Source organism: Henckelia pumila, chromosome 4, assembly GCF_033568475.1.
Source record: "Henckelia pumila isolate YLH828 chromosome 4, ASM3356847v2, whole genome shotgun sequence".
Lineage (NCBI taxonomy): Eukaryota > Viridiplantae > Streptophyta > Magnoliopsida > Lamiales > Gesneriaceae > Henckelia > Henckelia pumila.
In genome coordinates, this window is record NC_133123.1 from 135982509 (window position 1) to 136006285 (window position 23777).

At 38.6% G+C, this 23777-nt stretch overlaps 2 protein-coding genes across 2 annotated transcripts; one reads left to right on the top strand and one right to left on the bottom strand.

Annotated features, from left to right (window-relative positions):
* The first annotated feature begins 15248 nt into the window (after nucleotides 1–15248).
* Nucleotides 15249–16851, top strand: LOC140861825 (uncharacterized). Its single transcript, XM_073264829.1, has 3 exons — nucleotides 15249–15308; nucleotides 15852–16584; nucleotides 16679–16851. Exons 1-3 carry the CDS (start codon nucleotides 15249–15251, stop codon nucleotides 16849–16851), a joined length of 966 nt encoding a protein of 321 aa, XP_073120930.1.
* A 1190-nt stretch (nucleotides 16852–18041) lies between these two features.
* LOC140864766 (protein neprosin-like) lies at nucleotides 18042–22788 on the bottom strand. Its single transcript, XM_073269112.1, has 8 exons — nucleotides 22612–22788; nucleotides 21836–22217; nucleotides 21649–21735; nucleotides 21104–21436; nucleotides 20793–20963; nucleotides 20645–20698; nucleotides 18827–18973; nucleotides 18042–18729 (listed from the first exon to the last, which is right to left on the bottom strand). Exons 2-8 carry the CDS (start codon nucleotides 22067–22069, stop codon nucleotides 18352–18354), a joined length of 1404 nt encoding a protein of 467 aa, XP_073125213.1. The 5' UTR covers nucleotides 22070–22217; nucleotides 22612–22788; the 3' UTR covers nucleotides 18042–18351.
* Nucleotides 22789–23777: the final 989 nt, after the last annotated feature.

The following is a 23777-nucleotide window of genomic DNA, read 5'->3' on the forward strand; positions in this document are numbered from 1 at the left end:
AATTCTGATCTAAAGGCTGATGTGTCAAGACTGGAAGTCATGCTGAGTAAGAAAGACATGGAATTAAGCCAAGTGAAGAAAGAACTTGGAAAAGAAAATGCTACTTTGGCCAAGTTTAATTCAAGCACTTCCGAGCTTGATTCGTTACTCATAATGGGAAGAGATGGTACGGCTGGTTTAAGTTTTGAAAATAGCATATTTGAGGTTGGTAAAAGTTCAAAAGGCCCTGTGTTTGTCAAGGAAAGAAGCAATACAGAAAGCTCAAGCAAAAAGGCCTTACCTATTAATCCTCCAAAACCAAAGCCACAGCCTGTTGCTCCTTCAATGTCTAGAAGGAAACGTAGGTACATATGTCACTACTGTCATAGACCAGGTCATATTAAACCGTACTGTTTTAAGCTGCAGGAAGACTACAGGTATAGATCTGCATCGAAGGTGTTGCCAACACCTCCCCACAACATTCCTAGAAACAGATCTTATGTACGAAAGATTTGGGTACCAAAAATTGATATTCAATGTCATATGATTTATACTGCTTTAAGAACTAATGTTTCAGGTGCATGGTACTTTGATAGCGGTAGCTCTCGTCACATGACAGGTTCCAAAAAGTTTCTCACTGACTATGTTGAATAGAAAAGTGAAAAAGTAACCTATGGTAGAGGTTCAAAAGGAAACATTGTTGGAAAGGGAACTCTGAATGTTGCTGGTCTGCCCAAGCTTCGCAATGTGCTTCATGTTGAAGGATTAACCGCAAATCTAATAAGCATAAGCCAACTTTGTGATGATAATATGCATGTGCAATTTGATAAGAAAATATGCAAAGTTTTTGATGATTCAAATCTCTGTGTCATGACAGGTACTAGGTCATCTGACAACTGCTATCAACTCGGAGAAGAGATGGCATGTAGACACACCAAAGTTAATGAGTTCGATCTATGGCATCAAAAATTGGGTCATGCAAATTTCAAGACATTAAAGAACTTAAGTAAGTTAGATGTTGTAAGAGGTATGCCTAACTTAAAATCTGGTATTCCATTTGTGTGTGAAGCGTGTCAGAAAGGGAAGCAGACTAGGGGGTCACACGAGGTGTTGCCAACATCTGTGACAACACGCTGCCTTGAACTTTTACATATGGACTTGATGGGTCCAATGGATGTTGAAAGCTTTGGAGGTAAGAAATATTCTTTTGTTTGTGTGGATGATTTCTCACGATATACTTGGGTAAATTTTCTGAGAGAAAATTCGAACACATTTGATGCCTTCAAGAAACTGCTCACTAAGATTTCGAACCTATACAATCTGAAGGTAATCAGGATTCGTACTGACCATGGTAAGGAATTCGAAAATTCTTCTTTTTCAAGTTTGTGTGATAAGAAAGGTATTTCTCATGAATTTTCTGCTCCTAAAACTCCACAACAAAATGGAATTGCTGAAAGAAAAAATAGGACTTTGCAAGAGATGGCAAAAGTGATGTTAAGTTCGAAAAATATTTCAAAACGTTTTTGGCCTGAAGCCTTGAATACTGCATGTCATATTTCAAATAGAGTTTATTTGAGGAATGGTACTACTATGACATCTTATGAAATTCTCATGGAAAAGAGGCCAAACCTTAAATATTTTCATGTTTTTTGATGTGTATGTCACGTTTTGAATGATAGGGATCATCTTGCTAAATTTGATGCAAAAAGTGATAAGTGTATGTTCTTGGGATATTCATCAAATAGTCGAGCCTATAGGATGTATAACTTGAGAACAAGGACTATTTTTGAGTCAATTAATGTTGTTTTTTATGACTTTGCAGATCTAAAGAAGAAAACAGCTGAGGATGAAGTTAATGATCTGCTGGATAATTCTGAAAATTTAGATGCTGTCAAAGGAGTGTTGCAAACACCTTCGACAACACCTCTTACAGAAAATCCAAAATCAAAAGTTGAAAAGCCTACTGATGAGAACATTGATGAGAACAGTGAGGTAAATAAAGCTGGAAAGAATGTTCCAAGCAGAATTCAGAAGAATCACCCAACCTCACAGATCATTGGAGATGTGCATGGAGACTTGCAAACTCGAAGGAAAGAAAAATTGGATTATCGAAAGATGGCAGGTTTGTTGTGCATGAGTTTTACATATTCTCAGGTAAGATTCTCTTGTTTCGTGTCAAACATTGAACTCAAAAAGGTTGAAGAGGCTTTAAAAGATGAGTTTTGGGTCAATGCTATGCATGAAGAATTAGAACAATTTGTTAGAAATGATGTTTGGTACTTAGTACCGTATCCTGCTCATGGTAATGTCATAGGAACTAAGTGGATTTTCAAGAATAAAATTGATGAGTCGGGAAACATCATTAGAAATAAAGCTAGGTTGGTAGCTCAAGGGTACACACAGGTTGAAGGGGTGGATTTTGATGAAACATTTGCTCCTGTAGCCCGCATTGAGTCAGTCCGACTTTTGCTTGCTATTTCATGTAACATAGGAATGAAGCTTTTTCAAATGGATATAAAGAGTGCCTTTTTGAATGGGATCCTAAATGAAGAAGTCTATGTGAAACAACCTAAAAGGTTTGAGGATCCAAATCATATTGATTATGTGTATAAGTTAAAAAAGACATTGTATGGATTGAAGCAAGCACCACGTGCATGGTATGGGGGACTTACTGAGTACTTGCTCAATATTGGCTTCAAAAGAGGTGAAGTTGAAAAGACTTTGTTTGTGCAAAAGTCTCAAGGTAATATCTTAATTTGCCAAATTTATGTGGATGATATAATTTTTTGTGCTTCAAATGATAAACTTGTTGATGATTTTGTAAAGTGTATGTATTCTACATTTGAGATGAGCATGGTTGGTGAGTTAACATATTTCTTGGGCTTGCAAGTGAAACAAATGCATGATGTTATATTTTTGTGTCAAAGCAAGTATGCTAAAAATCTTGTAAAGAAGTTTCTGAATGACAACACTAAGTACATGCGCACACCTATGGGGTCTAACGAAAAATTGTTTAGGGAGGATGTTGCCGAAGGTGTTGACAACACCCTCTACAGAAGCATGATTGGTAGTCTTATGTATTTAAGTGCTACTAGACCTAATATGATGTATAGTGTTTGTTTGTGTGCTAGATACCAGTCTAACCCAAAAACTACTCACTTGAAGGCCGTAAAACGTATACTGAAATATATGGTTGGAACTTTGAATTTGGGTTTGTGGTACACTAAAGAAACCAATTCAAATTTGGTAGGGTTTAGTAATGCTGATTGGGCTGGGGATTTAGATGAGAGAAAGAGCACTTCGGGAGGATATTTCTACTTGAGGAATAACTTAGTATCTTGGTATAGTAAGAAACAAAATTGCGTCTCACTCTCTACTGCCGAGTCTGAGTATGTTGCGGTTGGTAGTTGTTGCTCACAACTCCTTTGGATGAATCAAATGCCAAATGATTATGGTGTTAAGAGTGATACTCCTATTGTGTACTGTGATAATTCTAGTGTCATTGATATATCCAAAAATCCAGTACAACACTCTCAAACCAAACACATTGACATTAGACATCACTTCATTCGAGATTTGGTCGAAAAAAGCATGATCTTAATAGAGTTTGTTGGAACTAATAACCAATTAGCTGATATATTCACAAAAGCTTTGGATTTCGAGAGATTTTCCAGTCTAAGGAAGTCTCTCAGTATGTGTGCATTATAGACAGAACCGAGATGTTGTCAGGAGTGTTTCCAACACCCTGTGACAACACCTTTTCATGCATGTGCATTTTTAAGATTCTAGGCATACTGCATTCATGCATTCATTCTGTTTTGTGATGTATTTGATATTTTGTAACCATTGACTAGTTTTCACTCAGGATTCTTTGCAAAATAGTTTTCAGTTTAATTGGATTAATTGAAGAAGAATTCTGACTAAGTCACGAAGTAGTGGAGGGACGTTCGTGTATTCCATGATCTTGTCCCAAGTGAAAAGTGACAAAAGAACAAAAAATGATGAAGCTTGAACTGAATCAATCATCAAATTTGATTGATAATCAGAAGCAAATAGAAAAAGCTACCTAAAGGGGTCCATTTGAAGATCTTTCCTTTATAGTGCAGGCTACCACTTCTGCAAAAATAATGAATTGGATATAATAAGTTTTCTGAATCCTGAAGTGTTGCTGGGAGATGTTGCCAACATCGTGGATAACACCTCACTTGTCAACATTTATTTGTGCATAAAATTGCATTTTATTTTTATGTCACACTCTGTTTTTAGACATAATTAGGGCATGCATATTTGTGAATATATTTGGCCGAAAGGTTACAAATTCTGATCAAATAAAAATTTCTATTTTTGCCCTATCATCTGAATTTTTGAATTTGAAAGTGATTGGATTTTGTTACAGTGGTGTTATATTCTGATGAGGAGTTAATTTTGGTAATATTTGGTGAAATATTTGGGCCTAGATTATCGGTGAAAATCAAGAGATTTATTGCCTATTTTAAATTGGATTTGTTACCATTTTTGAAGAGTTACCGTTGGGGATTTTGTTATCGTTGGGGCCTACTCAGAATCCGAGCTAGAATAGGAAAAGATTTGGTGCCTAATATATCTGTGTTCTTATCTGTTTAAGGAAATATTCTACTTCCTTGTTTCGTATCGTTCTAGTATTTTTTTGTTCTCCCATTTTTTAAAATTGCTCAAAATTTTTGTGTCCTTCATTCTTTCATATTCTAATGGCAGGAAAGGATTTTGATCCACAAGATATTTGATCGGAGATGGGCTATACAGAGGATGTTGCGGAAGGTGTTCCAACACCTATGTCACCACACCCCGTGGTTGAACAAGCCCTGATTCCTGTTGCTAAAGAACCCGTGCCCCTGGATTACATCGTTCCAGGAGAGCCAGACAATTAGATCGATGTGGAAAATTTGCCTGATATGTCCGTGCTAAACAAGGTGTTTCCCACGAAACCCTTGACTCGCCGATCCAAGAGGCAAGCTAGATACAATCCTGATTATACAGCATCGAAGAGATTTCGAGGAAAGGATCAATCCTCTAGACCATCGTTGGTGGATACTGAGTTTAATTCTAGAGATGAAAGCTCAGATGAAGATTTCAAGCTGGTGCATCGAAAAAGAAGGAAAGCCAGTGCGATGGAACCATATGTTCCAACTATCCCTGTTCCATTTGAATCAGAAGAAAAATCAACAAAAAAAGATTCTTCTTCTAAGGATGAATCCACAGAGCCAGAAACTCAATCTGTTGCTGCTGATGAAGAGAGAGATGCATCTGCATCAATTCCTACTGTTGAGAAACCATCATCTGCTGCTCCTCCTGCTCTGTCCGATGATGAGGAGTTGTTGATAGCCCAGTTCATGGCAAAGATGAAAAAGTCAAAAAGAAAGAAAGTAGTTATGCCTACTAATGAATCGGATGAAGAACCTGATAAAGAGATGCTTCAGGAATACGCTGATAACCGCCCACAACCCTCTAATAGTTCCAGCTCTGATTCAAGTGAAGGTTCAGATGCTGAGAGAGAATTGAAAGAAGAGTCAATTTCTGATGACTCTGATGAAGAAGTAGAAGGTGCTGAGGAAGGTGTTGCCGATACCTTGGACAACACCTTGGGTGAAGAATATCGGGTAAACTCATCCTACTCATCTACTTTTTATTCCAAGGAAATTGCTGACTGCTGGGATAAGTTGAAACGACCCTAACTCTATAATAAATAAATATGCGGAAAAAACTTTTTTTTTTTTTTTATACTACTAAATAAAATATGTACATATATGCCCATACATATATGCACAGAATAAAATCTTAAAATAAAATCATGACTAAATAAATAAACAATTTAAATACTTAAATAAAATGCATTCTATGAATTAAATAAATATCTGAGTCAACCCTATAATTTAAAAATATACTGCATAATTAAAATAAATAAAAAGTGTGCATGCACTAAATTATTTAATAAAACATTCCAAACAACTTCAACCCTTATAAAAATAATAAAATGTATCATAAGACTCAAGCATGGTGACTCAGAAGCTGTCACGGTCACGGGGCTACTGCAGCGCTGCTCATACGTCCTCACCACCGGTAGGAGTAACCTGCTCCTCTACGTACTCACCTGTACCATATCAGTGTAGTGAGCCTAGAGGCCCAACATGCATACTAACAAGGGTTTAAAATAATTTAAATCAATTTAATACTAATACATACATATACATGAATGAGCATGCTTAAAATTTCATAACATAACTTACATAAATAACATAATACATAACATACATAATATCATACATACTGAGTTGTTGAGCACTTATTTTCTTAACATCGAATGGTCCTATCCGTAAGTGTGACCCATAGTGCGACTGATCAGTCTAAGAAACCATCGTACGAGGCTGGTGGCGAACCACCCATACATAAATGGCAGAAAACTGCCCATACATAAATGGCAGAAACTGCCCATACATAAATGATCACACTACTTCAATTTTCACCTAAAATATTTTATTTGCTTAACCATAGAAATTAAATCATAGCATAAAAATTGATTTCATGAATGCATGTACTTTAAATAAATTGTGTGTCCTTCATTTATATTTAATTTATTTCCTAATATCATATAAATATTCAAATAACTTTTCATGCATAAAATAATTAAATATAAACTCAGGACACATGCAATTTCTCATGGTTTGATTCAACTGCTGGCCCTAGACATACAAGCCCATTAACTACTTTTCTAGGCCCAATAAATCAACCAAAGCCCATTAAGACTAACTTAGGCCCAATAACACTATCCCTGGCCCAATGGGCCCAAAAGCCCAATAACAGGCCCAATAACTTTCATGGGCTCCCAAGCCCATAAAAATTTCTGGCCAACTTAAAAATTTAAATAAAAATTAATAAAAGCCCAAAAATAATTAAATTAACCCAAAATAATTTAATGGAGCCCAAATAAATTAAATGGTACTAATTAAATTTTTGGGAATTTAATTAGCCCATTTAACTCCTAATTAACTTAAAATCTTAAAAATAAAAATACCCGAGCCCAATTAAAATAACCCGGACCCGGACCCAACTAACTTAACCCACGACTTTCCAGACCCGACCCGGACCCAAGACCCGGCCCGGAACCACCTTGCAACCCTAAATCCGAAGCCCTAGCCTACCTATCCCTCTCGGCCGCCGAGGCTTGGGCAGCAGGCCTTCAACGCCTGCTGCCGCCCTGCTCCGGCCACGACCGGCCGGAGCTCCGCCGGCAGGACTTCCCCAGGGTCCTGCCGGTTCGAACTCCACCAAGCCCCCGACCCCATGCACGTCCAACCACTGAACCGAAGCCCTGCAACCCAAAACCCTAATCTGTGCAGAAAATCGGCAGTCATGGTTCAATTCGAACCAGGCCGATCCTAGCCCATTCCAGCCCTTGTCCGACCCTACCACTCGACCCTAGGGACCCCAAGGAACCCTTCTAACCATGGACCAGCAGCCCACCTAGCCATGGACATGAAAAACGTGAGTATGAACATCATGAAGTCAAAACCGAGAGTTTAAGGGAAGGAATTCGAAACTTGCTGTCAAAAAGATAATGAGTCTCGGTGCTACACACCCACACACATACATACACTGATATAGGATTAAAAAGGAAAGAAAATCATGCCTTAACACCGATTGATAGAGCTAAAAACGTGTACGACGGGCTTCGGGACGACGGGGCGACGACGGAATGCCTTCGAGCTAGAAAACTCACGTCTAAAGCTTCTTGGATGGTGATGGCCGATGATGAAGAAGATGGAGGTGGGTGTCGGCTGAGTGGAAGAAAAACGTGGGAGGTAGGGATAGGTTTAGGTTTTAGTTTATTAGAAAATAGGGTAACTAAATATATAATTAAGGATATAATATATATAAAATATAACTTAACTAAAACTCTAAAAGAAATCTTTAAAAAAAAAATATGAAACATTAATGAAAATCCCGAAATTAAAATTAAGGGAATTTTTAAAAGTGATTAAAAGTCATTATCTTGACTAATTTTGGATAAAAATGACCCCTAAAATTAAATAAAATTAAATACTTAAAATTTTGAGATAATAAAACTCAAAATAATATTTTAAGGCTCTAAATAGGCTCATAAAATAATTTGGGTGGAAAGTTGTCATCTCGTCCGTCCACGGTCCCGTCTACGCGATTAACTAATAAAAATACAAAAAAATCATAAAAATCACTAATTATGGGTTAAATGCTTAAAAATAAATTAAATCATGCATAAATAATTCACATAATTATTTAACCCATAAATCATAATTTTTAAATAATTAAATATCCTAATTATGCAGGCGGATTTATGTAATTAAAAATACCGGGTGTTACAATTCTCCCCCCCTTAAATTGAATTTCGTCCTCGAAATTAAAGTACTTACCCGAACATCTCCGGGTAGCGAGTCCTCATATCCTCCTCGGTCTCCCAAGTAGCTTCCTCCTCCGAGTGATTCAGCCACTGGACTCTGACCATCGGTATGACCCGTGTCCTAAGCCTCCGCTCCTCTCTAGCCAAGATCCCCACTGGTCTCTCCTCGTAAACAAGATCTGGTGGCAACTGTAAGGGCTCGAAATCCAATACATGCGACGGATTGGAGACATATCTCCGAAGCATGGATACATGGAAAACGTTGTGCACTGCCGCTAGCCCTGGTGGTAGAGCTAAACGATAGGCCAACGTTCCCACTCGCTCCAAGATCTCGAATGGCCCTATGTATCTCGGATTAAGCTTGCCTCTCCGCCCAAAACGCGCTACTCCCTTCATAGGTGACACCTTCAAGAATACGTGGTCACCTACCGCGAACTCCAAATCGCGTCGTCTGGCATCCGCATAACTCTTCTGCCGACTCTGCGCAGTCCTCATCCTATCTCGAATCTGCGTCACAATGTCAGCTGTCTGCTGCACAATCTCCGGACCCAACAAAATCCGCTCACCAACCTCATCCCAATGCACCGGAGATCTGCATCTCCTCCCATAAAGTGTTGCATATGGAGCCATACCTATAGACGACTGAAAGCTGTTGTTATAGGTAAACTCCACTAATGGCAATCTAGTCTCCCAAGATCCTCGAAAATCGATGACACAAGCTCTCAAAAGATCCTCGAGAACCTGGATCACTCTCTCGGACTGACCATCTGTCTGGGGATGAAAAGCTGTACTGAACAAAAGTCTAGTCCCCAAAGCTGTGTGCAGACTCTTCCAAAACGCTGAGGTGAACCTCGGATCTCTGTCTGACACGATAGACACTGGTATGTCATGCAGTCTAACAATCTCTCTGACGTAAAGCTCTGCATACTGTGTCAAAGTGTAAGTAGTTCTTACCGGCAAGAAATGAGCTGACTTGGTGAGTCTATCCACAATCACCCAAATCGCTGTACACCCTCTGGTACTCCTCGGTAAGCCAACCACAAAGTCCATCGTAATATTCTCCCACTTCCATTCCGGAATAGGGAGAGGTCTAAGAAGTCCTGCTGGACGCTGATGCTCTGTTTTGACTTGCTGACAAGTCAAGCACTCTGACACCACTCTCCCGATGTCACTCTTCATTCCAGGCCACCAATACAATAACTGCAAGTCTCGGTACATCTTCGTACTTCCGGGGTGAATGGAGTACGGAGATGCATGAGCCTCTGCTAGAATCTCGGCTCTCAACTGATCAACGTTCGGTACCCACATCCTCCCACGGTACTGAACGATGCCATCCTCCACTGTATATAAGAGATTACCTCTGGCCTCATCTCTCTGTCTCCATCGCTGTAGCTCCTCATCAGTGGACTGTCCCTCTCTAATCCGATCTCGCAGAACTGGCTGCACCGTCAACACTGACAAGCTCGGTGCATGGCCACTCGGATAGCACTCCAAACCAAATCTCTGAATCTCGGTCTGTAGTGGTAACTGTACAGTCAAACATGATACCACTGACGACTTCCGACTCAAAGCATCTGCCACTACATTAGCCTTACCCGGATGGTAGCTAATGTCACAGTCATAGTCCTTAACAAGCTCAAGCCATCTGCGCTGCCTCATGTTCAACTCCTTCTGGGTGAAGAAGTACTTGAGGCTCTTGTGGTCTGTGAAAATCTTGCACTTCTCGCCATACAGATAGTGCCTCCAGATTTTCAACGCAAATACCACTGCTGCAAGCTCCAAATCATGCGTCGGATAGTTCTGCTCATGAATCTTCAACTGTCGCGACGCATATGCGATGACTCTGCCACTCTGCATAAGTACTGCGCCCAAACCAAACTTAGACGCGTCGGTGTACACTACTAACTCCTCATATGGCACTGTCATAGCTAACACCGGTGCTGAAGTAAGTGCATCCTTCAGCTGATCAAAGCTCCTCTGACAATCTGGACTCCAACTATACTTCGCGTTCTTCTTGGTCAAGGAAGTCAAGGGTACTGCAATAGAGGAAAAACCCTTGATGAACTTCCTATAGTATCCTGCTAAACCCAAGAAGCTACGAATCTCCGAAGCATTCTTTGGAATCCCCCAATCCCTCACTGCCTGCACCTTGGACTGATCCACTGCAATCCCATCCCTAGAAATAATGTGGCCTAGAAACGCCACCTGCTCCAACCAAAACTCACACTTACTGAACTTTGCAAACAGTCGATGCTCTCTCAAAGTCTGCAAGGCTGTATGCAAATGCTGTGTATGCTCCTCAATGCTCCTCGAGTAGATCAATATGTCATCAATGAATACAATGACAAACTGATCTAGATACGGCTGGAAGACACGATGCATGAGATCCATAAAAACTGCTGGAGCATTGGTCAACCCAAATGGCATCACCAAGAACTCATAGTGCCCATATCGTGTCCTAAAGGCAGTCTTAGACACGTCTGAATCTCTGACTCTCAGCTGATGGTAACCAGATCGCAGATCGATCTTGGAGAATACCGAAGCTCCCTGCAACTGATCGAATAAATCCTCTATCCTCGGTAGCGGATACTTATTCTTCACTGTGACTCTGTTGAGCTCTCGGTAGTCAATACACAATCTCATGCTGCCGTCCTTCTTCTTCACAAACAACACTGGAGCTCCCATGGAGAAAAGCTAGGACGAACAAAGCCCTTCTCCAACAGCTCCTGAATCTGCTCCTTCAACTCTCTCATCTCTGTAGGAGCAAGTCGATACGGTGCCTTAGAGATAGGCACAGTATCCGGCAACAACTCAATACTGAACTCCACCTCCCTCACTGGTGGAACTCCTGCAACATCGTCAGGAAAAACATCTGGATAGTCACGTACCACCTCTATATCTGATAAAGATCTGCTAGAAACGTCTGAGGTAGTGACCACACTAGCAAGAAAACCCTGACATCCATTGCGCAACAGTTTCCTCGCACGAACAAGTGATATCATCTGAGGAATACTGCTAGACTGAGAAGCAAAGAAAGTAAACATCTCACCTCCTGCTGGCTTCACTGACACTGTCCTACGTCGGAAATCAATCGAAGCTCCATTAACTGATAGCCAGTCCATACCCAAAATCAAGTCAAACCCAGTCAATGGAAGAACCACTAGATCTGCTCGAATGGAGTGTCCCTGCAACTCCAATGCCAGATCTCTGATGACACTAGTGGTAGTGATAATCTGACCGGATGGCATGGTAACATCGTAACCACTGTCTACAACCTCCGGTGAAATGTCTATCCGTCTGATAAAATCTCGGGAGATAAACGAATGCGTGGCTCCTGAATCTAGCAACGCAAACGTGGAGTTGCCTCCAACTAGAATTCTCCCTGCACGCAGAAGATTCCCAACAATTCATACCACTATGCTCCCAAGGTTAAAACACTAAAATCCTTAATTCTAATCACAAAGAAACAAAATTCTTATTCTAGCATGCTGATAGTTAAACTCAAGTAACAGGCATTCAAATATAATCGCAATAAACAAAAGCAAAGAATTGAAAAAGGTCTAGGGGTTAGGTATACCGGTGATCAAGGAGGTATCTGGGTCTGCCTCCTCAGCCTGCATCACATAAACTCGCCCACTGACATTCTGCCTCTGCGGGCAGTTGGCAATCTGATGCCCTGGCTCCTTGCAACGATAGCAGACTCCTGCTCCCAATAGACACTGCCCGGAATGCATCTTCTGGCACTTCGGACACACTGGATATCTCCCTGGAGTAGGGGCCCCGCCCCTAGTCTGCTGCTGTGGCTTCCCCTGAGGCCTCTGCTGATTCGGGCCCTTAGATGGCCCTGTAGACTGTTTCTTCGCAGGTGGCTGCGAAGATAGTCGCTGATACCCTGTCTGCACAAACTGCCTCTTACCCTGCTGCTCTCTCTGTATCTCTCTCCGTCCCTCCTCGGAACGCAAGGCCCTGCTGACTGCAGACTCATATGTAAAGACGTCTGCCATACGCACGTCATGCCTGATCTCAGCCTTCAGGCCCTCCACAAACTGCCGCAGCTTCTCCTGCGGACTATCAGCAATCATGGGCACAAAGTGACAGCCACTCTCAAACTGGCTCACGTACTCCACAACAGACCTGTCCCCCTGACGGAGACTCATGAACTCCCGGATCATGCGACTGCGCACATCCTCAGTGAAGTACTTGGCGTAGAAGATACGCCTGAACTCAGCCCACGTCAGTGTAGGTAGATGGACTCCTCGAACTGCACCCTCCCACCAAAGGGCTGCATCGCCTCTCATCATATACGTCGCACAGCTCACCCTGTCGGTGTCTGTGATCCCCATATAATCGAAGATGGACTCCAGAGAGCGAATCCATCCCTCAGCCACCAAAGGATCGGTGGTCCCCATAAACTCCTTAGGCCCCTTCTTCTGGAACCTTTCAGCGACGTCCTCCTCATGTGAAAGTCTGGGACGTGCAGCCTGCTGCTCCAACAGAGCAGTAATCCCTGCCATCATCGTAGCACTGGCCTGCTCCAGTGCTGTCATGGGGGGCTGCGGAGGTGGCGGTGGAGGTGGAGGTCCCCCACGTCGGTTCACTGGTCTGGGAGGCATTCTGCACCACCACATATTACTTTACGTAAATCGCCATGCATAACTAAGTGTTTAAAATTAAGGCTAACTTAAATTCTAGAAATTAAATCATACTATAAACATTTAAAACTTACAGACCGGTAGCGTGGATTTCTGAGCTAGCATAGCAGTAGTGACCCCTCCAAGGACCGTGCTTTAATACCAACTGAAACGACCCTAACTCTATAATAAATAAATATGCGGAAAAAATTTTTTTTTTTTTTTATACTACTAAATAAAATATGTACATATATGCCCATACATATATGCACAGAATAAAATCTTAAAATAAATTCATGACTAAATAAATAAACAATTTAAATACTTAAATAAAATGCATTCTATGAATTAAATAAATATCTGAGTCAACCCTATAATTTAAAAATATACTGCATAATTAAAATAAATAAAAAGTGTGCATGCACTAAATTATTTAATAAAACATTCCAAACAACTTCAACCCTTATAAAAATAATAAAATGTATCATAACTCAGAAGCTGTCACGGTCACGGGGCTACTGCAGCGCTGCTCATACGTCCTCACCACCGGTAGGAGTAACCTGCTCCTCTACGTACTCACCTGTATCATATCAGTGTAGTGAGCCTAGAGGCCCAACATGCATACTAACAAGGGTTTAAAATAATTTAAATCAATTTAATACTAATACATACATATACATGAATGAGCATGCTTAAAATTTCATAACATAACTTACATAAATAACATAATACATAACATACATAATATCATACATACTGAGTTGTTGAGCACTTATTTTCTTAACATCGAATGGTCCTATCCGTAAGTGTGACCCATAGTGCGACTGATCAGTCTAAGAAACCATCGTACGAGGCTGGTGGCGAACCACCCATACATAAATGGCAGAAAACTGCCCATACATAAATGGCAGAAACTGCCCATACATAAATGGTCACACTACTTCAATTTCCACCTAAAATATTTTATTTGCTCAACCATAGAAATTAAATCATAGCATAAAAATTGATTTCATGAATGCATGTACTTTAAATAAATTGTGTGTCCTTCATTTATATTTAATTTATTTCCTAATATCATATAAATATTCAAATAACTTTTCATGCATAAAATAATTAAATATAAACTCAGGACACATGCAATTTCTCATGGTTTGATTCAACTGCTGGCCCTAGACATACAAGCCCATTAACTACTTTTCTAGGCCCAATAAATCAACCAAAGCCCATTAAGACTAACTTAGGCCCAATAACACTATCCCTGGCCCAATGGGCCCAAAAGCCCAATAACAGGCCCAATAACTTTCATGGGCTCCCAAGCCCATAAAAATTTCTGGCCAACTTAAAAATTTAAATAAAAATTAATAAAAGCCCAAAAATAATTAAATTAACCCAAAATAATTTAATGGAGCCCAAATAAATTAAATGGTACTAATTAAATTTTTGGGAATTTAATTAGCCCATTTAACTCCTAATTAACTTAAAATCTTAAAAATAAAAATACCCGAGCCCAATTAAAATAACCCGGACCCGGACCCAACTAACTTAACCCACGACTTTCCAGACCCGACCCGGACCCAAGACCCGGCCCGGAACCACCTTGCAACCCTAAATCCGAAACCCTAGCCTACCTATCCCTCTCGGCCGCCGAGGCTTGGGCAGCAGGCCTTCAACGCCTGCTGCCGCCCTGCTCCGGCCACGACCGGCCGGAGCTCCGCCGGCAGGACTTCCCCAGGGTCCTGCCGGTTCGAACTCCACCAAGCCCCCGACCCCATGCACGTCCAACCACTGAACCGAAGCCCTGCAACCCAAAACCCTAATCTGTGCAGAAAATCGGCAGTCATGGTTCAATTCGAACCAGGCCGATCCTAGCCCATTCCAGCCCTTGTCCGACCCTACCACTCGACCCTAGGGACCCCAAGGAACCCTTCTAACCATGGACCAGCAGCCCACCTAGCCATGGACATGAAAAACGTGAGTATGAACATCATGAAGTCAAAACCGAGAGTTTAAGGGAAGGAATTCGAAACTTGCTGTCAAAAAGATAATGAGTCTCGGTGCTACACACCCACACACATACATACACTGATATAGGATTAAAAAGGAAAGAAAATCATGCCTTAACACCGATTGATAGAGCTAAAAACGTGTACGACGGGCTTCGGGACGACGGGGCGACGACGGAATGCCTTCGAGCTAGAAAACTCACGTCTAAAGCTTCTTGGATGGTGATGGCCGATGATGAAGAAGATGGAGGTGGGTGTCGGCTGAGTGGAAGAAAAACGTGGGAGGTAGGGATAGGTTTAGGTTTTAGTTTATTAGAAAATAGGGTAACTAAATATATAATTAAGGATATAATATATATAAAATATAACTTAACTAAAACTCTAAAAGAAATCTTTAAAAAAAAAATCTGAAACATTAATGAAAATCCCGAAATTAAAATTAAGGAAATTTTTAAAAGTGATTAAAAGTCATTATCTTGACTAATTTTGGATAAAAATGACCCCTAAAATTAAATAAAATTAAATACTTAAAATTTTGAGATAATAAAACTCAAAATAATATTTTAAGGCTCTAAATAGGCTCATAAAATAATTTGGGTGGAAAGTTGTCATCTCGTCCGTCCACGGTCCCGTCTACGCGATTAACTAATAAAAATACAAAAAAATCATAAAAATCACTAATTATGGGTTAAATGCTTAAAAATAAATTAAATCATGCATAAATAATTCACATAATTATTTAACCCATAAATCATAATTTTTAAATAATTAAATATCCTAATTATGCAGGCGGATTTATGTAATTAAAAATACCGGGTGTTACATAAGTATTCTGATCGTGAGTTCCTTGATGAACGTAATATTGATGTGGAGAGCAATGGAGCTCAAAATTTGGTCAAATTCTTTGAGGTGAGAAATCTGCTGGCCACCGTCTCTACTGCTGGTCCGTATTGCAGAGAAATTATTCGAGAATTCTACTGTAATTTGACTGAATCTGTGAAGGATCCGCGATATGTAAAGTATGGAAAGGTGTATGTGCGTGGACAGATTTTTGCCTTCAGTCCTGCGATGATAAATGGATTCCTCCATACTCTTACCTGTGATGATGTTGCACTACCTTCTATGGATGACATGGCCTCTGTTATTACAGGTGGTCAAGTCACTGTTTTTCCCTCACACCCTAAGAAGTTGCAGGCTGCCAAACTCACCTCCTTCAACTCTGTTCTACACAAGACCGCTGTCAAGACATGGACTCCATCTGGAAATTCCACTGTTGTTACCAAGCATCAGGCTCCAGTATTGTACGCCATTGGCACAGGAAGCAATTTCAACTATGGTCGACTTGTGTTTGACACAGTCATGGCCTTTGCAGACTGTGCACAACCAACATTGAAGCTGCCTTATCCATCCCTCATCTATTATAAGTTGATGTCTCAAGAGATTGAGAAAGATGATGATGAGGCTCTTATTGAACCAGGAGAACTGCTGAAGATAGCACCTGCATTACTCAGAGGCAACAGAAAGTTAGACCTACCTTGGTCTGAATCAGGTGTTGTTGCAGGTGTTGTGGCTGGTGTTGCCTACACCCCCTCTGCCACTGAAATTTTTGTACCCCCCATTGCTGCGCAGAACATTGATTCTAATTTTTTTTCAAGCCCAATTGGTGCATGCTGAGCAAAAGATTGCACAGGCTAAGGCTGATCTAGCCTATTACGAAGGGTTAAAGGCTCACTATGAGTCTCTTTTAAGTGAAGATGGCCCTTCTGAACAAAAAGGGGAAGAAGAAAATGAAACAGAAGAAGCTGAATCCGAGAGAAATCAATTTTAATCTTAGTTTTTAGTTTTCTTTTTGGTTTTGCTAGTTTAGTTTGATTTTTTTTGTTTATTTGTTTAGTATTGTTTTTGTTCTCTGATCATAATCAAAACTGTCTTTTTCTGGTGTTAACTCTGATATGATTTCTTGTTTGTGTTTCTCCTTGCTCTTATTGTTTCTGATTTAAGGTGTCATAGCTAGATGTTGCCAACATCTTGCGACAACACCTCTTGATATACTTAGGGGGAGAATCTATTCAGGGGGAGTTTTGATTAAGGGGGAGTTTAGTTGATCTGTTTATGAATTAAATGTGTTTTGTCCAGAAAGGCAAAAAGGGGGAGATTGAAAGGAATATTTTATTCCTTAAAATCATCATATTTTGAAAAAGATTTTATTTAATATCTTTTGTCTTTCTTGGACATGAAATAATTTTATATATGTTATTTATTTCATTTAATAACTTGATTTGAGATATGATTAAGTTTATCATAATATTTATTATCTTATCTCTAATGATTTAATTTCTTTACTATGTAGATTTGACTTGATAAAAAAGAAACAAGATCTAGAATCCTATGTCTACAAGAAAATATATTGAAGAAGGATTCTTGGTCTATTTATTTTGAGATAGGCGTACACAAGGAAGAGATATTAATAAAGAAAAAAACGTGAGAACCTAAGTACGTACATTGTGTGAAAGCTGAAGATCTCTCTGAAGTTTAGTTGAAGCTGTGACAACTTGAAGCCGTGTAGAACACTTGAAGATTGGAGATCAAGAAGAGTGTTGCTCGTGTGATTTTGGCTTTAACATTGTTTTTTTCCTTACTGTGTTTTCGTTATTCTATTTCATATAGAATGCTTTTAGGAGAACGTTTACTATTTATTTTCTCACTTGGTTTGAGAAATTGAATTTTACAATAATCACTAGTGTTAAGGTTTGTAAAACTCTTTGAAAGTTTTCTAGTGAAGTTTTGCCCTGAGGCGCTGCAAGAGTATTTTATACTCTTGCTTAAATCATTGAGTCTATTTATATGGTTGCTTGTTTATTTTATTTATGCTTTATTTATATTCTGCTGCAAATTACTCAAGGTGTTATTGTAGGTGTTGTCAACACTTTGTGACAACATCTCAAACTGTTTATGTGCAACCCCTTTTCCCTTACAACATGGAATTGAAGTACGATTTACACTGCCAATATATGAGTTTTGATATGCTGAGCAACTATCATGAGCACTTATGTGAGCACCGCATCAACATAATGCATGTGACATTCACCTGTTGGGATATAGATGATGGCACGTCAGTGATGTTCACATAAATGAACATGATGATTGCTCACTATATCAAAACTCACCAATAAATATATTGTTCCAATACAAATTTTGCCACAAAACACTTAGTGGAAATGTTTTTGGAAGGAAATTACATAATTCCACACTCTCAACCACTAACAAAGAATTGGCCAACACAATTAGTTTTAAAATAAAAAAGGAAAAAAATTAATTAATTTGGTAATCATGGGCAATTTTCACTTTTCCCTGGCCCACCATAGTAGAAATATGTGCCCCAATCATTGTTGTACGAGCTCTTGATATTGTAACAATTTGTGTTTTCAGCTAGTGTTGTGATCTCTTGGGCCGAGCTTAGGCTGTTGTCCGAGTCCACGATCTCAAGATTTCTGAAATAGCTCGCTCGACCAAACCCATCATCAGCGAAATGGCCCGAGCCCATTTGAGTAGACGTGTGCTCATCTTCGGCCCGTGAGTTCACAATCTCTCCTCCCCATTCCACCATCGTGGCCCGGTCCGATAAGTGGGTGAAAATCTCAGCAGGCCAGTAGCCCACCAATGTGCTGTCTCCAAAGCCCATCCACCAATGGCCCAGTTTTGGATCCTGGACGATGAATTGATCACAAAGGAAGTTAAGTTAAAATTTATTCACTACTTCTAATCGACAAGATTTATATATAACTTTGTTTTCGATCCTACACCTTCCACACGAGGATGGTGATGTCGTATTGGTCTCCGTTGACAGCGGACACGGGAGATATGGCAGCTCCGATCGCTATTCGATTGTTTGTTTGCACGAAACCCGAGCATAGAAGATTGTAACACCCCGTCGCTTGATATGCATCGCTCTGCAAATTGAGACATGAAAAAAATTATAACAATCACCAGTTTTAAATTATAGAATTCAAATTTTTGAAGATTTAAAGATAATTTCTCATCAATGTAATATCTAACAATGTACTATGTGGACCATAAACATATAGGTACCTAGAGACAACGTACTGCAAATATAAATACAGTTTTAATGAATGTCAAAGTCAGAAGAATAGTATAGTAGGGGGAAAATAATTGGTGTCCCACTTATTAATGAATTTTCTGTTTTCCAAGATATATTCTTCAGTTTATAATTTTGACTTGTCATGCATGCTAGAATTTATATAGTGAGAATTTAATTTGAATGAGATCCCAGAATATAATATAATATCATGTATTCTTACTAATATTGTAATAATTTGGACCACCAACATTCATGTTGTGGAAGATGAATAGTCACTTTTCATGGTTAATGTGCTCTTTATTTATAAATCTTGATGTGCTTGGACCCTCTTTTAATCAACAAATATTTTATTCCCCTTTGGTAAATGTTTATAATGGGCGAGCTAGGAAGGTTGAAGAAAACTTTTCTCCTAAGTAAAGAAATTAGTTGGTGGGATCGAGTTGAAGATGAAAGATATTGTTGGTGTATTGATTTATGTCACACATAGGTTGGCTAAATAACCTGAACCTCTTTATATGAACAAGGGCAAACCTCACCTCTTGAGCAAACTTTTGAGGTGAGTTAGGTCGAAGTTTAATTTTTAACATGGTATCAAAGCCCGGGTTCCCGTTATGTGTTGGACGGCCCATAGTTGGCCTCGCCCGTCCCATAGTTGATCACCCATTTAATATATCCATACTCCAGTCGTTTCATTCCTGGGCGTGAGAATGGTGTGTTGGTGTATTGATTTATGTCCCACATAGGTTGGCTAAATAACCTGGACCTCTTTATATGAACAAGGGCAAACCTCACCTCTTGAGCTAGCTTTTGAGGTGAATTAGATTCAAGTTTAATTTTTAATATGGTATCAAAGCTCGGGTTCCCGTTATGTGTTGGACGGCCCATAGTTGGTCTCACCCGTCCCATAGTTGGTCACCCATTTAATATATCCACGTTCCAGTCGTTTCATTCCTGGGCGTGAGAGGGATGTGTTGGTACTCTTTATATGAACAAGGGCAAACCTCACCTCTTGAGCTAACTTTTGAGGTGAGTTAGGTCCAAGTTTAATTTCTAAAAAATATCATATAAAAAATTTAAATATATTATCTAAGATTAGGAGCTATAGAATTCTATAATGTAAAATGCAGAGTAACTTATTTATCATCAAAGTCTTACATATAAGACGAAGTGTAGAGTTTAAAACCTAATTTTAACAACTAGCTACTTCAACTCAAAAAATTTATGTAATTTAAAATAAATAAATTAAATAATACTCAATGATTGCTAGAGCATATCTAACAAGATCATGCCGCGGTAGCACAATCAATGTGAACTAAACATACATAAATTTAAATGCAAGAATTAAATACTCTTATACATAGACAATGAAGTGAAGATCATTAATTTATAAATAAATCTGTCTCTTTTTAATATCAACCAACGATAATAATCGAAAAATCAATAATAATTTTACTTGAAGAAATTAAGATGATAATGTAAATTAAAATTAACCCATGGCATAAAAATAAATTAGAGAAGTTACCGTCCAATAAGTGAATAATCTTGGCCTGTTGTCACCATACAACTCTGGACTAACCTGACTCATAAGTACAACCATTAACATTCTAAAACAAACATTAATTCTAAATACTTAAGATTTAATTTGAGTCCTGTGAAAGATTAGTACGTACCTGCCAACCAGCTTCAATGCTGTTGAGTTCTGAACCATTAAAGGATCCAGAGAGAACCCAAATCTGAGAGAGACTGAACTCGTTCACCAATTCTATGGATGGATTCCACACGTTAATGGTCGCTTTTGCCCCATATATCTCTTCTGATGGTTTTGTGTACGCTATAGCATGCTAGTTATAATTTCATTTCAAACAAAAATATATATAATTATTAATTCGGACATATATATATTATATTTGGTAAATTAAAGTCGATATGTGTTACGTGCATATACATAATATATATGGTGAATGAGAAGTTGAGAAGAGACCTCGTGGCCGTTACCGCTAACGACATCGGGCACGTCGAACCGGCGCGGGGAAGAAAGGACGAGCGGCGATTTGGTTAGTTTCTTGCCGTAGTGGTATAAAGACTTAGCCCTCAACACATCGTGGACCGTGCTTCGCCTGATGGGTACTGTTCCTTTGGGGCACTTTTCCCCCTTTTGATGCCACAATTGCCATTTAAGGCCTTTGGTCTTTAATCTTCCGGCCGTACCAATTACACGACTACTGGTTTTGTTTATATTAATCTTGTGAGGCGCCAATACTCCTTGTGTTTTGCCCATTTTCATCATATTCTTTGGCATTTCTGGCCGAACTCTCTGTATTTATATATATGTGTGTGAGTTGTTATTTATTTATTTAATTAGGATTCTAAAAATACTGATCATGCTCATCCTGGACGTGAACTCCCACGTACAAGTACTTTATTGGATTTTTGTGTGTGAAAGAGAGTCACATTATATTCACAAAGAGACAAATTTTGAGCTAGTACTTGAGTTAAATTAGTTAACTGATGTTTGTGTATATATACCTGGATCTTGTGATTCTTAAGAAGTGGATGATCCAAAGCAGGCTGTTTTCTTTTATGCACACAGTCGATAATGTCTCCATCTGGGCTCTGAAATTTATCAAGAGAAAACCAACGTCCAAGTACTGAAAAACTCCACACACACATACAATCTCAAAAAATATAAAGAGAGAAAGAGAGAGAGAGAGACCTGAATAGTGAAAACAGGAGGCTTATTAATCTTGTCCAAATGCCTCTGAATCCTTCCAAGCCTCAGATTACTAACTTGTCTCATGTATTTTGTGTGCTTCAAATGATCCTTACTGGAAATGGCAAAAGACTTCTCCGAGAAAATGAGAAGAAAGGATGCCAAAAGCAGAACATGATAAGCAAGAAAAATGGAAAAAGACCCGCCAAATTTGCTTACACAAACAGTAGTACCCATTTCATTCAGTGTATACTAATCGAGAGAACAAAGAAAGAAAGAAAGAAAGAAAGAAATCAAAACCAGTAAAAAAATTGATCAGAAACCAGATATATATAACTGGGTAGAAACGGACACTCTTCCCAGTCCACGCTCTCCTCTTCAAACCCTAAAACAGCCAAACACAAAATTAAACTTTGAAAATGACCTCTATCCAATTCTTCCCATCATAAACACAAATAACATATTTTCACAGGGTCACACACAATACCCAGTAATTTTTTGGAGGAAAAAAGAACAAAAATACACTAATGATTTCGAATATATATATATATATTATATATACACAGGCACAAAAAGATCGATCCATGACAAATTAAATATCTTGTCCGCCAGCTGCGATTCAATGTATGCACATGGATATATACATACACACGCTATGAGTGAAAGTGAGAGAGAGAAGAGAGTTGCAGAGGAATTAAGTAGAGGTTGGTGGAAGACAATTAAGATTAAGCTGAGAGGTGCACTGCACACACATCCAGATCATGCAACATCATCATTACCTGCATGCAGTGATAATAATAATATTACACACACACACACTTTTTTACATGATATGCATGTGTGGCTGCATGTATGTATGTATGTATATGCATGTACGTGTCTTTAAAAGTTTTGGTTTTTACAGACAAAGGAAGTTAAGCGCTACGAAAATCTGAGACAGGAGAGGAAAGATTCTGAATGAGTAAGAAGAACAATGGGAAGAAAAAGGCACAGAATTTAAGTATAATTACATTTACAGTGGTAATAAATCCTCCAAACCAACCCTTTCTCCTCGTATTTATTACACTTACTTGATTATACGCACCTGTCTCTGCCAACACACAATCTCCGCCATTAATTTTTTCTCCAAAACTCATGACTCTCATATTTTTCCCTTTCTTGTATAACCTTAGCTAGCTGTTCTGTTTGTGTGGGGTTATTAATACCATAATTGCTTTGTTTCATGATATACTTTAGACACACCTTATTTACACAGCATTTTCTTTTTCAATCGATCGGTCCTAGATATAAAGTTTAGTTTTCATATTTACGTAGTAAGCAATTGTAACACTACTTTAATGTTATATTTCTTACTCTTTTATCAATTTACATCTATTAAATGAATATTATAATTAACAACTTGTACAATTATTCTATTCAAATTCTTCATTAAATAAGGACGAAATGGGAAATTGTTTACAAAATTTATTTTTCCAAACATTTTTTAATCTATTTAAAAGATATTTTTTTGACTAGAAAACTTGTAATTCTCATTAATATCAAAATGTCATATTATAAATTTTCTAACCAAATCAGATAAATCTCGTTCTCCTAAGGTAAGAAAAAAAGAAGAAGAAGAAAAAGAAGAAGCAGCAGCAAAACGCGCTATGTTATGAGCAAGGATGTTTTGTAGGTAGTTATTTTTGAAATAATATTTTAAAAAATTAATTATCTATTAAATTAATATTTAATTTTTATCTACACATAAAAATAATTTTATTTTTCACACATATTGTGTGCTTGCAACTATACTAGTATGATACTCCCTCCTTCATATATATATAGGATTTTTTTGTTTTTACATTTAGTTGTATTTATTATTTATTTTACTACTATACTCATATTAACTAAATTTGAAAAACGTGGAATTATTTTTCGAATAAAATATATATATATAATTTTGATC